The sequence below is a fragment of the Kogia breviceps genome, chromosome 12 (genome assembly GCF_026419965.1).
Source record: "Kogia breviceps isolate mKogBre1 chromosome 12, mKogBre1 haplotype 1, whole genome shotgun sequence".
In the NCBI taxonomy this organism is placed as follows: domain Eukaryota; kingdom Metazoa; phylum Chordata; class Mammalia; order Artiodactyla; family Physeteridae; genus Kogia; species Kogia breviceps.
Window position 1 is genome coordinate 89492557 of NC_081321.1, and position 18975 is coordinate 89511531.

General features: G+C 47.7%; 1 protein-coding gene across 2 annotated transcripts in view; it reads right to left on the bottom strand.

The window, feature by feature from the left end:
- The window catches only part of SYN3 (synapsin III), a 443491-nt gene that overhangs the window by 388918 nt on the left and 35598 nt on the right, over nt 1-18975 (bottom strand). For both annotated transcript variants that reach the window (XM_059081741.2, XM_067010054.1), the window contains exon 2: nt 16558-17016. In XM_059081741.2, coding sequence (XP_058937724.1) covers nt 16558-16868 — 311 coding nt within the window. In that variant the 5' untranslated portion in view covers nt 16869-17016. The remainder of the gene's footprint in view (nt 1-16557; nt 17017-18975) is intronic.

Sequence of the window (18975 nt, forward strand, 5' to 3'; positions counted from 1 at the left end):
TTTTTTCACCCTTCCAGATTGAAACTTTGCTATAAATTCTCTGACCAAGCTGCAGTCTCTCTGTTTCTGAAGTCTATCCACACTTAGCAGATGCCAGTGGAGTTCATCTCTTTCTAAGACTGCCTGAATCACTGACTGATGGCTCTAATATTAATGCCACTTTTTCTTAAGTTGACTGGCTTAGATGTCAAGTAGGTAGAACTTTATGGGAACAGGAGTTGTTAGTGTGACTTGAAAGCAAGATTTGTTTTTTTCTCCCAGGATGGTCTTCAACAAAATGCATGTGCAGCCAGCCTCATGCAAAGAGAACCTTTTCATGTAGTTTGTGAATTTTATGAATCCTCAAAGGTAGTGCTGGCAAACCCCAGACCCTGGGATAAGACCCCCCCTCTAATATTTATAGGGCCTGGGACAAAAGAACAAATGGAAGCCTATGTATCATATGCCTGATATTTAAAATTGATAAAGCTAGCAAACATTTAAATAAAACATGCCTATCTTCCTTCCTTGACCAACACAACTTCATAATGACCTGTGAGGGTCAGAATTTAAACTTCTCAGAGTTCTTGGCGATCCACCCAGAACATGGTGGCATGGGGGTTGCCAGCTCTTGGTTTCCATCGTCCTTCCTAATTCGCCTCCCACCCTCCTCTCCTGCATCACTGGGGCTTTTTGTGCATGCTTGTGGATGACCCAGCCCACATGGCCAAGCTTCATCTCCTCACCCACACCCCCATCAAGAGTGCCTTGGCCATGTCTGGGGAGGATGGATCAGGAAATTGGCCTACACAGGCCCTGGAATTGGGCCTGGGTCCCTGTGGGCAGGGATTTCTACAGGTCTGGGTACCCACTGCATGATCAAAGCGTGCAATTTGCAGGCTCCTCCTTTGCTGTCAGGAGTAGAGCTAATAAGGGCTAGAGTATGATTTAGGGCAGGGGTCCCTGTCACTTGGGTTTACAAGAAGTACTGGATGATCCTGGGACCTCAGGATGGTAACTAATGAATGAAATCTCTGGTATACTGGAAAAAGCATGGATCTGGAATCACAGAGGCCTGGGCAAAATCTTAGCTCTACAACTCACTGCATGTTCCAAGACAAGGAACTTAACCCCTCCAGGTCATAGTTTTGTCATTTGTTAAGTGCTGATAACATCTGCCAGCCAAGGTGTGGTGAGAAATTCACTTGATCCTGTACGTGAAGGGCAGTAAGTAGAGTGTGTGGGCTCAGAGCCAGACCACCTGGATGCAATCCCAGCACCACCACTCACTCACTGGGTAACCCTGGGTAACTCATTCAACCTCCGTGTGCCTCAGTTTCCACATCTGGAAAGCAGGGATAATCACAGTAACTATCCGACAGGGGTGTTGTGAGGATTAAATGAGACACGATGTACAAAGCACTTAGAATGGTTCCTGGAACGGAGTAAGCTCCAAAGTATACAGCCCAGGGTCTGAAACAGAATCAACAATGACAGCAAAGAAACCACCGAGTGTTTACACTGTGGCTACAGGTGCCGTATGTGGGGACCCACAAACAAACATAATCTTACCCTCATGGGGGTTACAGAACAGAATTACAGTTCACCTCACTTTGATCTGCCCCGTTAGCACGGTAAGAGATTGGTGATGATGCTGACGATAAATAGGCGGCACTGGTACAGAAGGCCTGTAAGTCCTTCACACCCCTCCTCCTGTTGTATTGACCCCAGTGTCCACCCTGAGGAGCAGCAGGGCCAGGACTAGCCCCCACAGGTTCAAAGTCACACAGAGCCTCTAAGCAGCAATGGTGAGTTAGAGCTTGTGCTTAAAGATTTTCAGGATTCAGCTAGACCCTCTGGGACCTTCATGATCTGGACCCTGTTAACCTATGGCCCATTGCTTCTCTGGTTTTCTGCCCACCTACTGCACACACTCAACTTCCTGTGATTCCTATGCTTTTATGACTCTGAGCCTTTGTGTTTGCTGTTCTCTCCTTCTCTGCTTGGTTACCTCTTTCTCATGTTCAAGATCCCTGACTACTGTTTCCTCGAAAGCACCCCCCTAACGAGGCTAGGTTAGGTGTCCCTCCTCTGGGTTCCCACGGGGCGCTGTACTTAACAACCATATAACACATACTACTCTGTGTTGGAATGACATGTCCCCTGCCCCCGTACACCTAGTCTGTGAACTCCTGGAAACCTGAAACCGTGCCTTAATGCTCACTGAATCTCCCGAAAGCAGCACAACGTGCCAAGGCACAGGCACATGTTTAAGGAATGTTTGCTGACTGGGTAAATGAATAATGTTTCCAGGGAGAGGCCATGGGGCATCCAGTGCTCCAGCTGCTCTACTGCCATCTACTGGTGCAATGGTTGTAACACACTTACAAATCCATACCTATTACCATGTGGGGTCACCATTCAGTGTCCAACACACACAACCAGCAGCCCTCAATGGGCTTCTAACTCGGATTCTAACTCAGAGCTCAGAGCACTACACCGATACCACCCAAGCATTTCTGGCCTCCAGGGGCCTCACCTTCTCAGGAGAAACACTTGTTTTGCCCATCTCTGGAATGTTTACTACAGGGCCTGCCAGACGGACTCAGGCTGAAGCTGAGGGTCAGGCGGTCCATCCCCCTGCTTGGCTGAGAGTCAGAAGTCTGTCTCCTGACAGGCCACACAGACTGCTGCCTCCTTGCCTGGGGCTCATTCAGACTTGAGCTGCTTCTGAACAGTTCTGTCTGGCAGAGGAAAGGGTAGGGATGGTCTGGAATTCTAGATGCCCTGGGGGCTGGGGTTGCTGCCTGTGTAATTGCCCGGCTGTTTGACCTCAGGCAAAATGGATGACCCCACTGTGCCTGAGGTCTCTGTCTTCCTAATGCAGACCTCTTCCTAATGCCCTAATATGTTTATCCTCATAATGAGATCCCTGAATCCACAGGCCAATCAGTCAAGTCCTCGGCCTTGGGAAGGGGTTGGGGGAAGCTCTTGATTCTACAAAGCTTCCATCTCTGTGGGTGGTCTCAGATTTTACTGCCACATCAGAGGCACCAGGAAGGAGAATATTATAAAACCAGTGCTGCCGGGGGTGGGAAATCCCTAGTTTGGGGGGCCGGGATGTGGTGAGGGAGCGAGATTTATGGGGAGCGATCCGAGTTCTTTCATGGCTGCAGCAGGGGCAGAAGGAAGAGGAGAATTAGCACAAACAGGACCCACCTGTGTCCACGCAGCACCCTTCTAATAAACCCATCTGGGGCGTACAGTCAATGAGGCTAGGCCTTAGCGGTGCCCTTCCTGGGGAGGAGAGGGTCAGGAATGTTCTGTCTCAGAGTAGCTGCAGGAGAAGGAAGGCAGGGATCTGGCCCTAGAAACAGATTTTCTTATTTCTGATGTAACATATGCCCATTGCTCATTTGTGGCCTGGACAGAAGCTGGGGGACATGGATGACAGACCACACAGGAGAACCCTGAAGGTGGACACACTCAGGGTTTTCTCAGTTAGCAAGGTGAGGAGGGTCACATGACAGGTTGGATGCATGAAGGTCTGACAGAAGCAGGGCCTTTGAACACAGAGTACCAACTCAGAGATCCAATTCTAGCTCCATTATCTACTCCTAAGAATAGCTAACCCTCCTGGTCCCCTCCCACTGCCAGAGGGGACCCTCCAGTGATGGGGCAGCCTCATCGTACTTCTTTGCAACTGGGGGGGGGGGGCTCCAGTGAGTTAGGACAGGGAGGGACCCTCTGAGAGTGACAAGGCCCCTTGTACCTGTACAGGGATCTGTGAAGGTGAGGAAGTGAGACATACAAGGGGCCTGAGCCACATGATATGATGAATGTCCCCTCGTAGGCTTCCGACAGCAATAGGGAAGGAGATTTGTGTGGGCAGCTCTGATCACAATTCACATCATTTATTCACTCCCTCGTTTAACCACTACTTACTGAGCTTCGTAAGGACTGGGCACCCTACTAGGCATGAGGGGAAAGGCTGATACAGCCCCTGCTCTTGTGGAGCTAACATGCTCTTGGAAGTCAGGAAGCTAACCAGGTGAAAAGGAAATGATGAATACAATGAACAAGGTGGTACAGGGTAGGATGTGGGGAGCAGGGAGATCTGACCCAGGGTAGTGAGGGAAGGCTTCTTTGGAAGACATTTAACACACTTGTACTAACCATCTACTGTGTGCTCGAGCCTGCAGACTTTAAAGAAACAGGGATGAAGGTAACATCCTAATCCCTGAGTTCTTGGCCTCAGGGGGTTTACTACCTAACAGGAGGGAGAGACCCATAAAGGACAATGACCACATAGGTCATTAGCCCGAAGAGAAGGTCAGCCCACAGAAAGGGACCCAGCCCAGTCAGAGCCAGGGGCTACTTCCCTGGTGAAGTGGCCCAGTTCATCCATCCATCCATCCATCCATCCAACGTTTGGTACTTATCCTTTGCCAGGACAAAGGGCTGCAAAGATGAATCTGAGAAGGTCTGATGTGTGTGTATGTGTGTGAAAGGAACATACAAGGACAAATGAGTTGGGCAGGCACTGGTGGCGCTCAGGGGGCTGATGAAGTTTCCTGGGGCATGTCTCCCAATATGCAGGAAAAATGAGCAGCAGGCATGGAGCAGAAGACCTAGATTTGAATTTGCAGCTCTGGCACCTGCAAATTTTGAACAAGCCTCTGCTTCCTTATCTATAGGGTGAGGATGGGAAGATCCACCCATAGGGTCATGAGGATAAAATAAGGACGCAGATTTGAAGGCCTCTGGGAACCTGCCCAAAACGTGCCAGCAAGTGGGCTGCTCACTGGTGGGCTTCTGGGATGGACTTCACCCTCCAGGTAAAGAGGTGGGCAGGCACTGCTAGCGTTAGCAGAGGACAGACCCAGGTCCTCTCCAGCTCTGCTATTTATTTCCTAGTGCTGCCTCAGACAAACATCAACTTTCCTGAGCCCCAGTCTCATTTGAAAAAGTAAGCACATCACTATGTCTGCTGTAAGGCCCCATGAATGGTATTCCTGACACCTGCCAAGTGTTCACTGTTCATCTCTTTCCCTCCTGTCCTTCAACAAGTGGGCATGTACCTGAGGAAGTGACGTATCATTTAGGGGAAGGTGCCAGTATCTTCCTTGCTCTAAATGGAACTCCTGCTTCATGTCTAGCATGATGGAAGCCTGCCTTGGCTGCCGTCTGGGAGCTCCTCTTCCTCCCCAGCACCAGCCTTTAGGGTAAACAAAATCGTCAGCCACCCACTCACTCTGACAGCACAGGTCATGCTAGAATGTTATCTCCCAGTTCCTAGCCCTCTTCTCTCCGAAGACACAACATTGTGTCACCCTCATTCCCACAGAATTCTGAAAATCCACAATCTTCACTCCACCAAGACAGTTCACATTTAGAAGGCTAAGCTGTTCGTTCATCAAACATTTAATGAGCATCTATTAAGAGCTCAACCTGGGGAAATGCCCATGAAAAAGGTTATACACTGAAAGGTAATTCATACCAAGGTGCAAGTGACTTATATCTGATCATCCGTAAGGGGTTTAGATGGTATAAGGAGGATGAGAAGGGGACCATGAGAATATTAAGTGTTTGACTTAGAAAGGGGGTGTGAGGCCTGTCAAGGTGAGAAGGGCAGGGCACAGAAGGAGAAGGCTGTGAGAAGTCATTTTCCCTCCTCCTCCCTCACTCCACTTATTCATACGTCTAGCCATCCGATTACCCATCCACTTACCCACCCATCCACTTATCCATCCATCCATCCATCCATCCCTCCATCCAGGGTCCACTATGTGCTTAGCACTGTGCTAGTCCCTGGGAATTATGCTGAACAAAACAGCCCCCTGCCATCCTGGTGCTCCTGGTTTAGCCAGGAGACAGGTCCAGATGAGGAATATTTACCCTGACTCCTGTCTTCATCAGAAGCTGCCAACTGGCAAACCTCATGGAGTCCACAGTCTTGTTTTGTTGGACTTAAATTACATACTTTTAATTTTAAAATAGAAAATTCATATAAAGAATTCAGATTTCTGGCTTCCCGTGAAAATCAATAACTGGGCAACATCAGACCTGTATTGCCACATGGTAGAAACTGGCTGAGTGGATGGCAGCTACTGCCTTCAGAAGGGCATCAATTCCCACGCTCAACAGTCCCCACTGCTCCCTGCTGTCTCTCTGCAGCCAGTCAAGTGGCAGATACGTTTGTCATGGAGCTTGCGCTGCTGTTTTCCTTGTAGCAGGGAAATACTTCTCTGTGCCTGTGCCTTTTCCTAACACCTGCCTCTTCACTCACTGACCACCTTGTCTCCTGTGAGCAAACTGCATAGGCAACCCCTAATTTAACGAATTCCATTATGAAAATGGCAATTAGCTCCGTGCAAACCCTCAGGAAGCCCACACCCCCACCCCTTCTCCCAACTCAGAGTTGGAGGTCAGGAAAATGGACACAAAGCACCATCCCCTCTCTTGCCGTTACAGACAGCCTCCCTCCTGTCGAGGAAACACGTCCCAGGCAGGCTTCCACAGGACCCAGGAGGAAAGATATTCTGTAATGAGGCTGGCATGCACCCAGTGTCATGCCTCCCGCAGGGCAAGGCTACAACCAGGCAGGTGAAGTCTAGAGGAACAGGAACAGCTACTGCTAGGAGAGCCCATGGCATCTGAGGGACTCCTTCGAAAGAGGAGGACCTAGGCAAGAAAACCACACTTTGGAGGGTGAGGGAAGACTCAGAAGTTGAACAGCTGAACTCTTCAGAAAAAAGCAGGGCAATGGCAGGAAAAGTGACTGAAACACAAAGCCAGAGTGGGGAAAATGAAAAGCTGCAGGTCTGAGACTCCTTTAAGGGATTGCAGGATGACTCTTTTAGAGTGTGAGCCTCTTCTGCATTGTTCCTCCCAAATCACCAGCCCAGTTGTACTGGAATACCTGCAAGTGACAGGGGACTCACTCCCTCACCGGGAAGCCCACGTTGTCTTTGGATGACTTTACCATTCTGTACACTGAGCTGACATGTCTCCCTATTTGTTTGCTTCACTGGCCTCAGCTCTACCAGTTGGGAGACACATGAAACCAGCCCTCTAGCTCAGTGGTTTCTAAACTTGGCTCTTCATCATTCAAAAAAATAGTTTCCTGAGCTCTCTTCTGGATATTTTAACTCCGTAGTTCTAGGGGAACATCTCAGTGTGGCCTGTCTTGCACCCATTCTGACTTCTAGTAACAGCACCTCCATCTGCACTTGCATACATGGAACCAAGCCTCTCTCTCGCACACAGTCTTGATGGGACTGTCCCCAAGAGTCCCCAGGACACATTGTGGAACCAGCCAGGTTTGTTCTTGCTCAGGAATTTGATTTTTGAGCAGAGAGGCACAAGGTTGGGAGGAAACAGGAGCTGACGTCTCCAGAGACTGCCCACAAGTCCCTGCCTCCTAGGTCCTGGCAGAGCCCTGGGGTCCTGACCTCTCCTAAACTCGGGTCTTCATGGTTTTTCTTTTCATTCTGTGAGCCTCCCACATATTTTCAATAAACTCCCATTTTGCCTAAGTCAGCCAAAGTAATTTCTTTTTCTTGCAAACAAAGAACTCTATCCAATACAGAAGGTGTAGGGTGGTGCCTGGTAATCTGAATGTCATTCTGATGGAAACAGTCTTTTGGGGACCGTGATCTTAAGTCTATTGTCATTGTTTGACTTATGAAGAAACTTGAGGCCCAGGGAGGAAAGTGGCTCCACTGAGATTTCACAGCATCAGCAGAGAAGGGAGAACTTAGGAAGAAACAGCACATATCAGATTCCTCCCCACATTCCCTTCTGCTCAAAGACACTTCCCCCAGATTTCCTAGCCACAGTCTCAGAGGGTGAAGACTCTACCAGGACAGGAGACAACTCTTCACTGTTTTCCCCTCTCTCCATCTCTCCCTGCAAGAGCAGGGTAGGAAGCAGCAGGGGCACCAGGCCTCTGGATTGGATGGCGGGGAGACCTCACGGAGAAAGGTCAGCACTTGAAAAATTCCTCAAGTCAAAGGGCTCAGGGCCTGGGTGCCACACAAGGCCCTCACTGTGTGTGTACATTGTCCTCCTGATAAAAGGGGCCGGGCCTGGGAAAAGGGCGCTGGTGTCCAGGCAACGGGGCAGGCTGCTGGGGAATGCCCAAGGCCCCTCCCCGCAGGCACCAGGGTGGAGGGAGGGGGGTGGCAGAGGGTGCCCAGAGTGGAAGGACGAGTCCAGAGGTCCAGCACCACTCCAGTTGTGTGAGGCGGCCTCTGCAGTCAGCAGATGAAGGGAGTGGGAGGGTGGCAAGACCCCTCTCATCAAGACTTTCTTAGCTCCCTCTCCCTCCACCTCTGCATTTCCCCACAGGGAACCGGCAGGGCCCGCCCTGGTTCAAGGAGAGTCTTAGCGGTAGGGGAAGTGGTGGAGAGAGGCATAAGGATTGTTTCCTAAAGCCCAGTGTCTTCAACAGAGAGGTGTGTATCCCCCATTGAGCCCCCACCGGCCAAATCCAGAAGGAGGGGACCAGTTCGGCCCCCATCTTCCCATCTTCAGAGTAGAAAGTGTGCCAGCCTACCAGCATCCAGACACCCCTCCTCCAGGGCTTCTAGGAGACAGCTCTCAATCATATCCAGCTGAACTGAGAAACATGCCAAGTGGCTTCCTTCCCCCTGGCTCCCAGTGCTATTATATTCACTAGTAATTAGTGATTGCAATTAATTGTTAATACCAGTTACTATTTCAGTGCCTGTATGGCAGCTAAGCCCAGTACTAGCCCCACCCATGCCATCATCTCTAACTCTATAGCGACCCCTCGTGAAAGATGTGCCACGATCCGATCCTGCCTTACAAGTGAGGAACGTGAGGCTCAGAGGTCAGACTTGCCCAAGGTCACATAAGTGAGTGAGAGAACAGGGGCCCAGGCAGCCTGCCTCGAGACTGTCCAATTGGTTTTGCTCCTGCCCTGCTAGTAACTGAGATTGTTCAGTCCTCATCACAGGCAGGGAAAGCTGCTTCCTGAGCATGGGGTCAACTGGGGAAGCTGGTTTGGCTCCCCAACCAGAAAGCAAAAATATGCAAAGGCCAGCCTCTCACTGGGCACATGTTAGCAGGGCTGGGCACTGTCTCTCGTTGCCACCTCCATCAGTAGTGTGGCCAGATAAACTAGTGGACACCCAGTTAAATTTTTTTTAATATATTTTTAAAAATATTTATTTATTTATTCGGCTGCCGCCAGTTTTAGTTGTGGCATGCGGGATCTACGTTGCCACGTGCAAGATCTTCATTTCGGCATGTAGGATCTTTTTCTTTTTTAAGTTGTGGTATGCGGGATCTAGTTCCCTGACCAGGGATAGAACCCAGGACCCCTGCATTGGGAGCATGGAGTCTTAACCACTGGACCACCAGGGAAGTCCCAACACCCAGTTGAAGTTGAATCCCAGGTAGACAACAGATAATTTTGCAGTATAAATAAGTATATACCAAATATTGCATGGGATATACTTATACTGAGTCATTGTTTATCTAAGTATTAATCGGGCATCCTGTATTTTTATTGGCTAAAACCGACAACTCTACCCAAAACCTCTGCTGGTGATGCCAGTTCTGAGTTAATGCTGCTCCCCCACCCCCCCAGAAGGTGGCACAGTGGGAAGTGGAACGTCCTGGTCACCCTGGGGTCAGTTAGATCACAGCAAGTCTTCTAGGGCTGCCAAGACACCCTGCAGTCCTTGCACCTTCACTCAAGCAGCCTGAAGCAGCTCAACTCTAAAGTGGAGGCTGGAGCCTTTGAGTTATCAGCTGGGCAGGAAGGAGGAAGGAGCCTGGGGAATAGCATGAAGTGTCTGGCGCCCTTCCCGAATTCCAGGGCAGCTGAGTGCTTTCTGAGAAAGGCTCTCCCCCAGGGCATCCTCAATCCTGAACTTTCCCTTAATAATAATAACAGCCTTGGCAAAAGCATCCATTTGCTTGTTAATTACATCCTCCATTTATCCTACTGTACCAAGTTCAAGGCTCTGTGCTAGGCTCCGGGGGGGGGGGGGGGGGATGTGGTGGTTAAACAAGAGAGGTCTAAACTCTACCTCCTGGAGCTGATGTTCTAGAGCAGAACTGCATCACAGGTAAACAAACCATCAGCCCATGAAGGAGAGCAACAGAGTGCTCTCACTGGAGCCTCATACCTCCTTGTGAGCTTAGTCGTATGGTGAAGGGGGTGGCATTATGAGCCCACTTTACACATGATGAAACTGAGGCTCAGAAAGGTAAAGCAGCTTGGCCAAGACCTCAGAGCAGGTGAGTGGCAGAGCTGGCACTTCAATCCTGACCTGCCACCTGCCAGCTCTGAGCTCTCTGCATTTTATCTTCTTCCCCATTTTTAACTCTCTTGGGGAATCGTGTCAGCCATGTGTTAGGAAATCACACTTTAATATCAAAACACAGGGGAAAAGAACAGAAAAGACACTGTAGGAGCTCCCTTGGTGCTTTAAAAAGAGGAACTAGTCCAAGGGCCACTTCTGCAAAGGGTCCAACTTCCAAGTGTGAGCTCACAAGTGTCTGGTTGGCTGCAGGAAGCCCCTCTTCCCCTGGCACCTTAACATTCTGGCTGGCCAAAGGCGCTAGTACGTCAAGGCTGCCTAACTCGAGGTGGGTGCTTTCCTCTGAGGATGAGGTCACCAGGATCCTGTGCTTGGCCACAGTGCTGTAACAAGCAGTCCTGCCCTCAGACACCGAGCATGTGTGGGTGCGTGCGCACATGTGAGGCTCCAGAGCCCTGCTCCATGGGCTGACACCCTGTGCTCAAGTGGGACAGGGAAGAATGATAAGAGAACAGGGATGCCCAGCCTTGCCAGCTGGATGGCCTGAGCGGATCCAGATGCCACCAGCATCTGCTCTCATTTCGGGCTCAGAGCCTCAGTTTTCCTTATTATTAAAATGAGAATAGTAATAGTACTCCATACAGTTGTTGGGAGGGTTAAATTAGAGAATCTATGAAAACCATTTAGCACAATGTCTGGTCATAGAAAGTGCACAAGTGTTTGCCATATGACGATGATGAGGACATGACCCTATTCCCCCTATTCCCAAGGAGCTCATGGTTTATTCTATTCATTTGTGTGTTCATTCATTTTTCAACCAAGGTTTTTCAGCATCTACCTCATGCAAAACACTGAAACCCTGGGCAGCGGTCAGCAGGAGGCAGGTCACCATGCAAAATGCCTTTCAAAAAGTTAGTTCCATTCAAGTCCCAGCCTACCACTTTCCTGCTTTGGTTCCTCAAGCAGGTGCATGGTCTGTCTGTGCTCTGCTTCCTCACCTGTAAAATGCTCCCCAGTAAAATCAGGAAGTGCAAAGAGCAGTGGTGTGCTGGCAAATGCTTAACAACTGGCTCTCTGGGGAGACCTAAATGCCTGGTTTGTAGCACTTGCCAATTTCCGTGGTGTAAATGCTCTCACCATGGCCACTGTGACTTTCTGTTGGATTGAGTAGTAAGTGAGAGAGGGGAAAAGAGGGTTGAAGAATGCCACCAAGGTCACTCCTCAATTTCACTGTCACACCTTCACGCTTGTCATTACCAATAACATCACCTTCAAATCACTCATTCAATCAACAGATGTTTCCTAGCACCTATTACCTGCCTGCCCTGTTCTAGGTGCTGGGATACAAAGATAGCAAGTAGGCATGCGTGGGGTGGTAGTCATGGGGACACAAATTATCACACAGCATAAGAACTCTTGGTGAATCTAGACATGGACAAGGTGCTTTAAGGAGTATCATTAGCCATCATTTAGGAGAATGGTATAGCCTCACAAACTCCAGTCTGAAAGCAGAGTAGTTAAGGGGTGTTTCAAACTAAGAATCCTCTTTTCATTTCCTCAACAAATAAAATAAAAAAGAAATCCTAGGGAAGGATGGAGAATAAAAGGGAAGGTAACAATAGATAATTGTTGAAAGGGAATAGCAGACATTCTGGGAACAAGGACCACTGGTGAGGCGAGAGGAGAGGAGGGTTCCAGAGGCCACTGGAGGGAGGGGTGGAGGCCAAGGCTTAGCTGCTCTATGCCCCCTTCACCCCAACATCCCCTCCCCAAGCCCATTCGGGCTCCTGACACCTTGCAGGTAAAACTGAGAGCAAGGAAGTACACTCAACCCTGACCTGGTTATGAACAATCTTTCTTGGGATCATATTCAGTGTTCTCCTTTTGAAAAATCAAACCTAGGGTTCCAGTACATTCTGTTAATAATTTAAAAATTTATCTGTTTATGAATCTCAAATAGCTGCCTTACAGTTATTCTAGCTATGTACTGGAAAATAAAGAGCCAAGACTTTATACACAGGTGAGTAAAACTGGAAACTCCTCAACTGTATGTACTATATTGCTGACTTCTAAAGTAAGATGAGTTGCAGGCCCAATGATGCCCAATAAAAGGTTGTCCTCATTGGACTGGGCTGGGAACAATGACATATGCTAATTGAAAATATACCATGTGTTGAGCACCAGGGATACAAAAAAGAATAAGACATAGACCTTGTTCTTGCAGAAGAGACAGCCACCTAAAGCTAATTATAATACAGTGTCATGTGTGCTGCAGTGACACAATGGAATATATTTTAAGTTACCAAAGGAGGTAGTTATTAGCACTGTTGGCAGGGTAGGTGTGTCAGAGAAGAATTCAGAGAAGAAGTGACACTTGAGCAGGCTTTTAAGGATGAATGGAGATTGGCCCAGTGAACAAGATATGGAAGGGTATTCCAGGTAGCAGGAAACAGAATGTGCTAAGGCAGAGGTGTGTCTGAAAACTACAAATCATTGCTATTCCTGCGGAATAAGCAGCAAAGCAGGAAGTGGAGTTGGAGGCAGAACTAGAGGAGGGCAGACCTGCTTATGACTCTGACTTTGAACCTGAGGGCAATGATGCACCACCAAATGGTTATTAAAGGGGATACATGGTGGGGCATGGGAGCAAACTGATCAGATTTGTATTTTCAGAAAGATGATACTTTGGTGGTAACATGAAAGGTAACCAGGAGGTGAGGTCAAGGCTAGAGGCCTGAGACCAGTGAAACTGCTGGAAAATTCTAGGCAAGTAGGGCTGAAGAAAACTGAGCTTGAAATGCTTTTGCTTTATTTCTCCTTTCCCTTGTGGTTCTCAAGGCTGACTGATCTCCCGTCATCCCAGAGGACAGCACCAGCTTTAGTTCAGACCTACTACTGAGCCAGACCTTATTGGGGGGTGATCCTGGTCCAAAGCTCCCCAACATCCTTGATGTAGCCAGGCTCACCTCTGGGGCAACCCCAAAAGCTGGTGGGATCTTAAAATGCTCGGCCATGAGTCCTTCTTCCCAGCAAAGGTGGCTGTGGGACCCTCTGTGTCTCCTCAGAAGATGAAAAGTCCTCCCCTCCCCACCTCACGCCCCTTCTCCCGTTCACTGGCCAGGTATCAGATCATCCTTGGGGGGCCCAGGCTGGTTCAGAGAGTATGCAAGCTGGCCTGTCAGGAAGCAAGAGTGGGAGGTCCCTGCAACTCTCTGACTCACGAGGAAACCTGACTCTGCAGCAGGGTCCTGGACCTGGAAAGGGAGGACAGAGAGAAGGAACTGGGACTGACAAGGAAGAAAAGGGAGCCACATTGTTCCTGGTGGATTCACTCTCAGTCCAGACGGTGGATCTTCTGAACCCCGCTCATTACCATCTCAAAGGAGGAAGAAAGGGGCTGTGTGAGCTGCCTTCTCTCCCTTCAACAACTTCTTCCTCTCAGGAAACAGTTTGCACAATGAAGTAGGGGCTGGGCAGAGGGCTGACCCCAGGCAGCGAGGCTCTGCCAAAGCCACCCAGGGACAGTGGGGCTGGCCCGCCACCTCCTGGCCACTCCTGGTATCAGGGGGACAGGCATCCTTCGGGAACTCTGTAGGGAAGGATTGGGGTTTAAGGCAGCCAGCATCAATTTGGGAAGCTGGGAATGTATTTTTGAAAGGCTTGCAAGTTCTTAAAGGATCTAGGATGGAGTTCTATAGGAGAAGCTGTTACGTGCGGGTAGGAAGTCTCTGTCACAAACATCCAACGAGTGCAGAGCCAAATTCCAGGTGACATGATGAGTCTCAGTTTCTCACCTTTCTACTTTTTTAACCACTGAGAGGCACGAAAAGGACTGCTGTTCTCAAGACCTAATTAACCTGTGGGCATATGAAGTGTGACTGAAACAGACTGGGAGAAATTCCTCTGGCCAAAAAGTGTGTCCCCCACCAGGGTGCACAGCCTAAAATTCACACATTGGTCTTGCTTGTGGATTAGAGAGATTGAAGACCAAAGTCAAAATTTAAATGTTACTTGGCTGAGGCTATTCCTGGCATTTCAATCTCATTCACTGTGCGCCTACACTATACTACACCCCATATGGGCACTGTGGGGAACAGAGATTAGTTAGTAAGACCCAACTTTATCATCTGAGAGCTAGCAGGGTAGAGTGATCGTTAGAAAACCTTAGTACAACAGGGGTAAATCCTAATCCACTCTGCCTAATATTGGGCATAAAGAAATTAAATAGGCATGCCTACAGGAGCTGCCATCAAGATGTTTAATATTGCACGGAAGGTAACAATAGTCTGCAATAATATACACTTAAATAGCACTTACTGTCTACTAGACACGTCCTAAACACTTCTACAGTAACTCAGATTTTAAACGTACTTACATATATTAACTCTACAGGTAGTTACTATTTTATTCCCATTTAGAGGCAGTTAACGTTCAAAGGTCATATAGCTATTATGGGGGTAGAGATTTGAATGAAGACAGCTCTGAAGTATGAGTTCTTAACCACTGCACCATGCTGCCATTTATTAGGTCAGCCTCCACACAGGAAGCAACTTTTTTGACAAATAGCCCCCATCACCATATCATGTTATCCCTGACTGAACCAGGGATAACACAGTTGGCAGAGAACACTCAAAATCAAGGTCAAATTGGGTTAAAGAGAAACAGAGGACTGCAAAGGCCATGTATGCGTTTTGATTACCAGGCAGATAGGCAGCAGGATTGCACAGGCAAGAGTGCATGGAAGCAACACCTCTGTAGAAATCAACCCCTTGGCTCAGAACCTAAATATGATGCTTTACATAAGAGCATAAGCAGAGATGAACAAGGCTTCATATGAGACCCTTCAAGAAAGCAGCATCACTGAAGACGATTCAGACTGGGTCAGAACAGAGGCCAGGCACATGACTACCCTAGTTAAGATGAAGTGATTTCTTCGCAGGAAAATAACGGCTAATGTCTGAACCTGCTGGACATGCTTTAATGTTGACTGTATTGAATACATTAAAAACTATAAATATCTCCCACCCCAAAGTATAGGCTCAACCATTCCCAACCTGAGTTAACTTCTCAAGGAATCAATGTGAGTGCACACATCCATGATAGAATAACAGAGCACCTGGCATGCTCAGGGAACTGAATACATTAATTTATTCATTTAATACATATTTACTGGATGCCTACTTTGTGGCAGCTTTTGGAGATGCATGCAGAAAACGTTGCCCTCCAGCTCCCATGGCCATCCATGGGTTGGTCCACTGTCAGAATTGCCCTGGATGGTGTGTTTCCATGTCTCCACATTTGGGTTTACTTCCTGGACTGCAAATTCTATGTCTCCAACTGGAATGATAATATTTATCATATCTGTCTACCAAAAATTTGGAGTAGAGACCTCTTTTCCACCTGCAGTTCCATGTGTGCAGGGCCTGTTCATTACTTACCTGAGTACCTAAGACTGTTATTTGTACTCAGTCAGTGCTCAGTAACTACCTGTGGAACTACTGCTGCAATAACCTTGACACATGTGCCCAGTCTCTGCCCCGCAGGACGCTTACCATCTATCGGGGCGGGGCATACCTGGGAAGAGACTGGAAGGGTTGTCATTTCTGCCTACCTTTGCTGTTCAGAGGACAGGTTCTGGAACAAGACTGCCAGGACATGAAAGAGTAGGGATGCAAACTCAGGCACTCTGTTCCCAAGGGTTTCAGATAAGGACTGTGGGCCTTTGTTGGTTTCTTTTACCCTCATAGCAACCCCATTCAATGAGAGCATGGCTGAAGCCGAACGAGGCCAAGCAACTTGCTAGAGTTACTGCAGATTTTACGTTTTCCATTTTCAGAAAAGTAATACAGTGCATATACCATATATTACATGACACTTCCAGTGGGCTCTGGGCAGTACCCCATGTCAAATGTATTCCGATGTTTGCAGCAAATTGTATGAACAAGCACGGTGAGTGGCACAATGAAGACTATTACAGTCTAACTTTCCTTCAGATCAGGTTTTGTTGCCAAATGGATTATAAACTATTTTCTAGGTTTCAGAGCTTTTTGGATTTTGGATTTGCAGGTGAGAGATTTCAGACCTTAAATACAAAGCCCTCTGGACAGAGTGTGGCACAAAGTAGCTGCCATGGTGCTTGGCATTAGTGGCCTTCCCTCCTGCCAGTCTCTGATACCACAGAGCCTCTCACAGCTCTTCCCCTCTCTCTTCCCCACGAGTGAGATAAGCCCCACCTCCTCTCCTGCCCCTGGGGAGGGGGCACCTGCAGAGTCCCGCTTACCAGTCTGTGTGGGCATCATCGATCACCAACAGGATTCTGGGCCTTTGAACAACAGGCGTGGAGGGACCTGGAGGCTCCATCGGCCCCAAGGGGGCCTGTGAGGTCTGCTTCATGGCACTGGAGAAGGAGCTAAAAAGGCTGGATCCTGGAGAGGAGAAGGAGGCTGCCAGGGGCTGGGGGTGCCTCCTCTCCGTGGCTGGGGATGCAGGGGAGCTGGTGGAGCTGTCTGGGCGCTGGAGGTCTGTCATGTAGCCGTTCGGCAGGTTGGCCACAAAGCTGCTGTCAGAGAGGCGTCGCCGGAGGAAATTCATGGCTGTGAATGATGAGATGGCTTGTTCCTACTCAAGACTGTCTGGGTGAGGCCCAGAACACAGGCTGCCAGGGAGAGGGAGTGGTAGGGTCTCGGGCAGAAGAGCCAGGGGAGTCCCACGCAAGTCGGCTGCTGCTGTCTTTTTTTACCTGTGGAAACAGGCCAACAAACACATTAGTGGAAATGACCTCAGCCCCTTAAGAGCAAACAGATGATGCCCCTTCCTGCCCTGCTGCTGGGGGCAGTGCAAAGTGGGACATCTTTTTGGCAAGGCATTTGGCGACATCTAATTAGACCATACCCTTTTAACCTACAATTTCCATTTTCTGAATTCTATCCCAAGAATGAAATCCGAGTTGCAGAAAAAGCCTCTTGTACAAATGTATTTATCACAGCATTATATACACTAGCAAAATGCTAGCAAGTATCTCAACGTCTGACCACAAGATAATGAACATGTAAACTGCAGCACAGTCATTCAGCAGAACCTTTTGTGGCTATTAAAAAGAGGTATTTAAAGAGGGATTTTAGTAACATAGAAAAAATTTTATGTAGAAAAAATTGTATGCTGTAATTTAAAAGATCATGATACAAGATTATAGGTACAGAATGACTACAACCACATAAAAGTTGAAATAATAAAACTTTGGAAAGAAAAAGACATCAGAATGTTAACAGTGACTATATTTGAGTAACGCGACTACAGGGTTTTTTGTTTTTTCTTTTTCTTTCCACTTACCTATGTTTTCCAGATTTTCTAGAATATTTATAGCTGCGAACTGAATTGTGTCCTTCAAATACATATGTTGAAGCCCTCATCAGCAATGTGCTGGTATTTGGAGAGGGGTCCTTTGGGAGGTAATAGGGTTAGATGAGGCAATGAGGGTGGTGCTCTCGTGATGGCATTAACGTCCTCATAAAAGAGACACCAGAGAGCTTGCTCTGTCTCTACCCACCATGTGAGGACACAGGGAGAACGCAACAGTCTACAAGCCAGCATGAGCGCTCTCGCCAGACACCAACCATGCTGGTACCCTGATCTCAGACCTCCAGCCTCTAGAGCTGTGAGAAAATAAATTTCTGTTGTTTAAGCCAGTCTGTGGTGTTTTGTTATGGCAGCCCCAGCAGATTAATAAACAAATGCATTCCTTTTCTGAACAGAATACAGTAAGTTTTTAAAAACCAAACTGTTCATGTGAGATCAAAATATCTCATTGAGTAAAATGATTTGGTTTATATCATGCAATTTGACCTCACCTATATTTTTTGTTAAGATTATTTTATATTTTTGTTGAGGTAAAATTTAGAGTAAGATGCATAGTCCATAAGTGTACAGTTCTTGGAGTTTTAATAAATGTATACACTGGCAGAAGATTTAGTATACTCCAATCACCTCAAGAAATTCTCCCATGTCCCCTTCTGGTCAATCCACATGTCCTCATAAGCAAACGCTCTGCTGATGTCTGTCATCGTATATTAATTTTAGCTATTCCTGAACTTTACATAAATGTGATTGTGTATTATTCTTTTATGAACAGCTTCTTTCCCTCAACATAATGGTTTCAAGACTCAGCTATGCTGTACGTATCAAGAGTCATTCTGTTTTTTATCACTGAGTAGTGTTCTGCTGGATGAATAAACCACAAATTGTTACTACATTCTCTTGCTGATGGATGTTTGAAATGTTTCCAGTTTGGGAGGTATTCTGAATAGAATTGCTCTTAAGATGTTTTATTTAAGTAATTTTATGCGGGGGGGGGGGGGAGGGAGGGGTGAGGAGAGAGAGAGACAGAGAGAAAGGTTGATTGAGAGATTCACTTTTTCTTTGGGAAAATACCTAGAAGTTAATTTGTTAGGTCATAGGGTAGGCACATGTTTAATTTTTTAAGAAACTGTCCAAAAGCTTCCCATAGCGGTTGTGCTATTTTGCACCTTTCATCTGAGATTTCTAGTTGCTCCAAATCCTTACCAACCTTTGGCTGTTGTCCATCTTTTTAATCTTAGCCGTTTTAGTGGGTGTAAAGTAGGATCTCACGGTGTTTTTATTTTCTCTGACACCTAATGAGGATAAGCAACTATCATGGGTTTACTGGCCATCAATATATCTT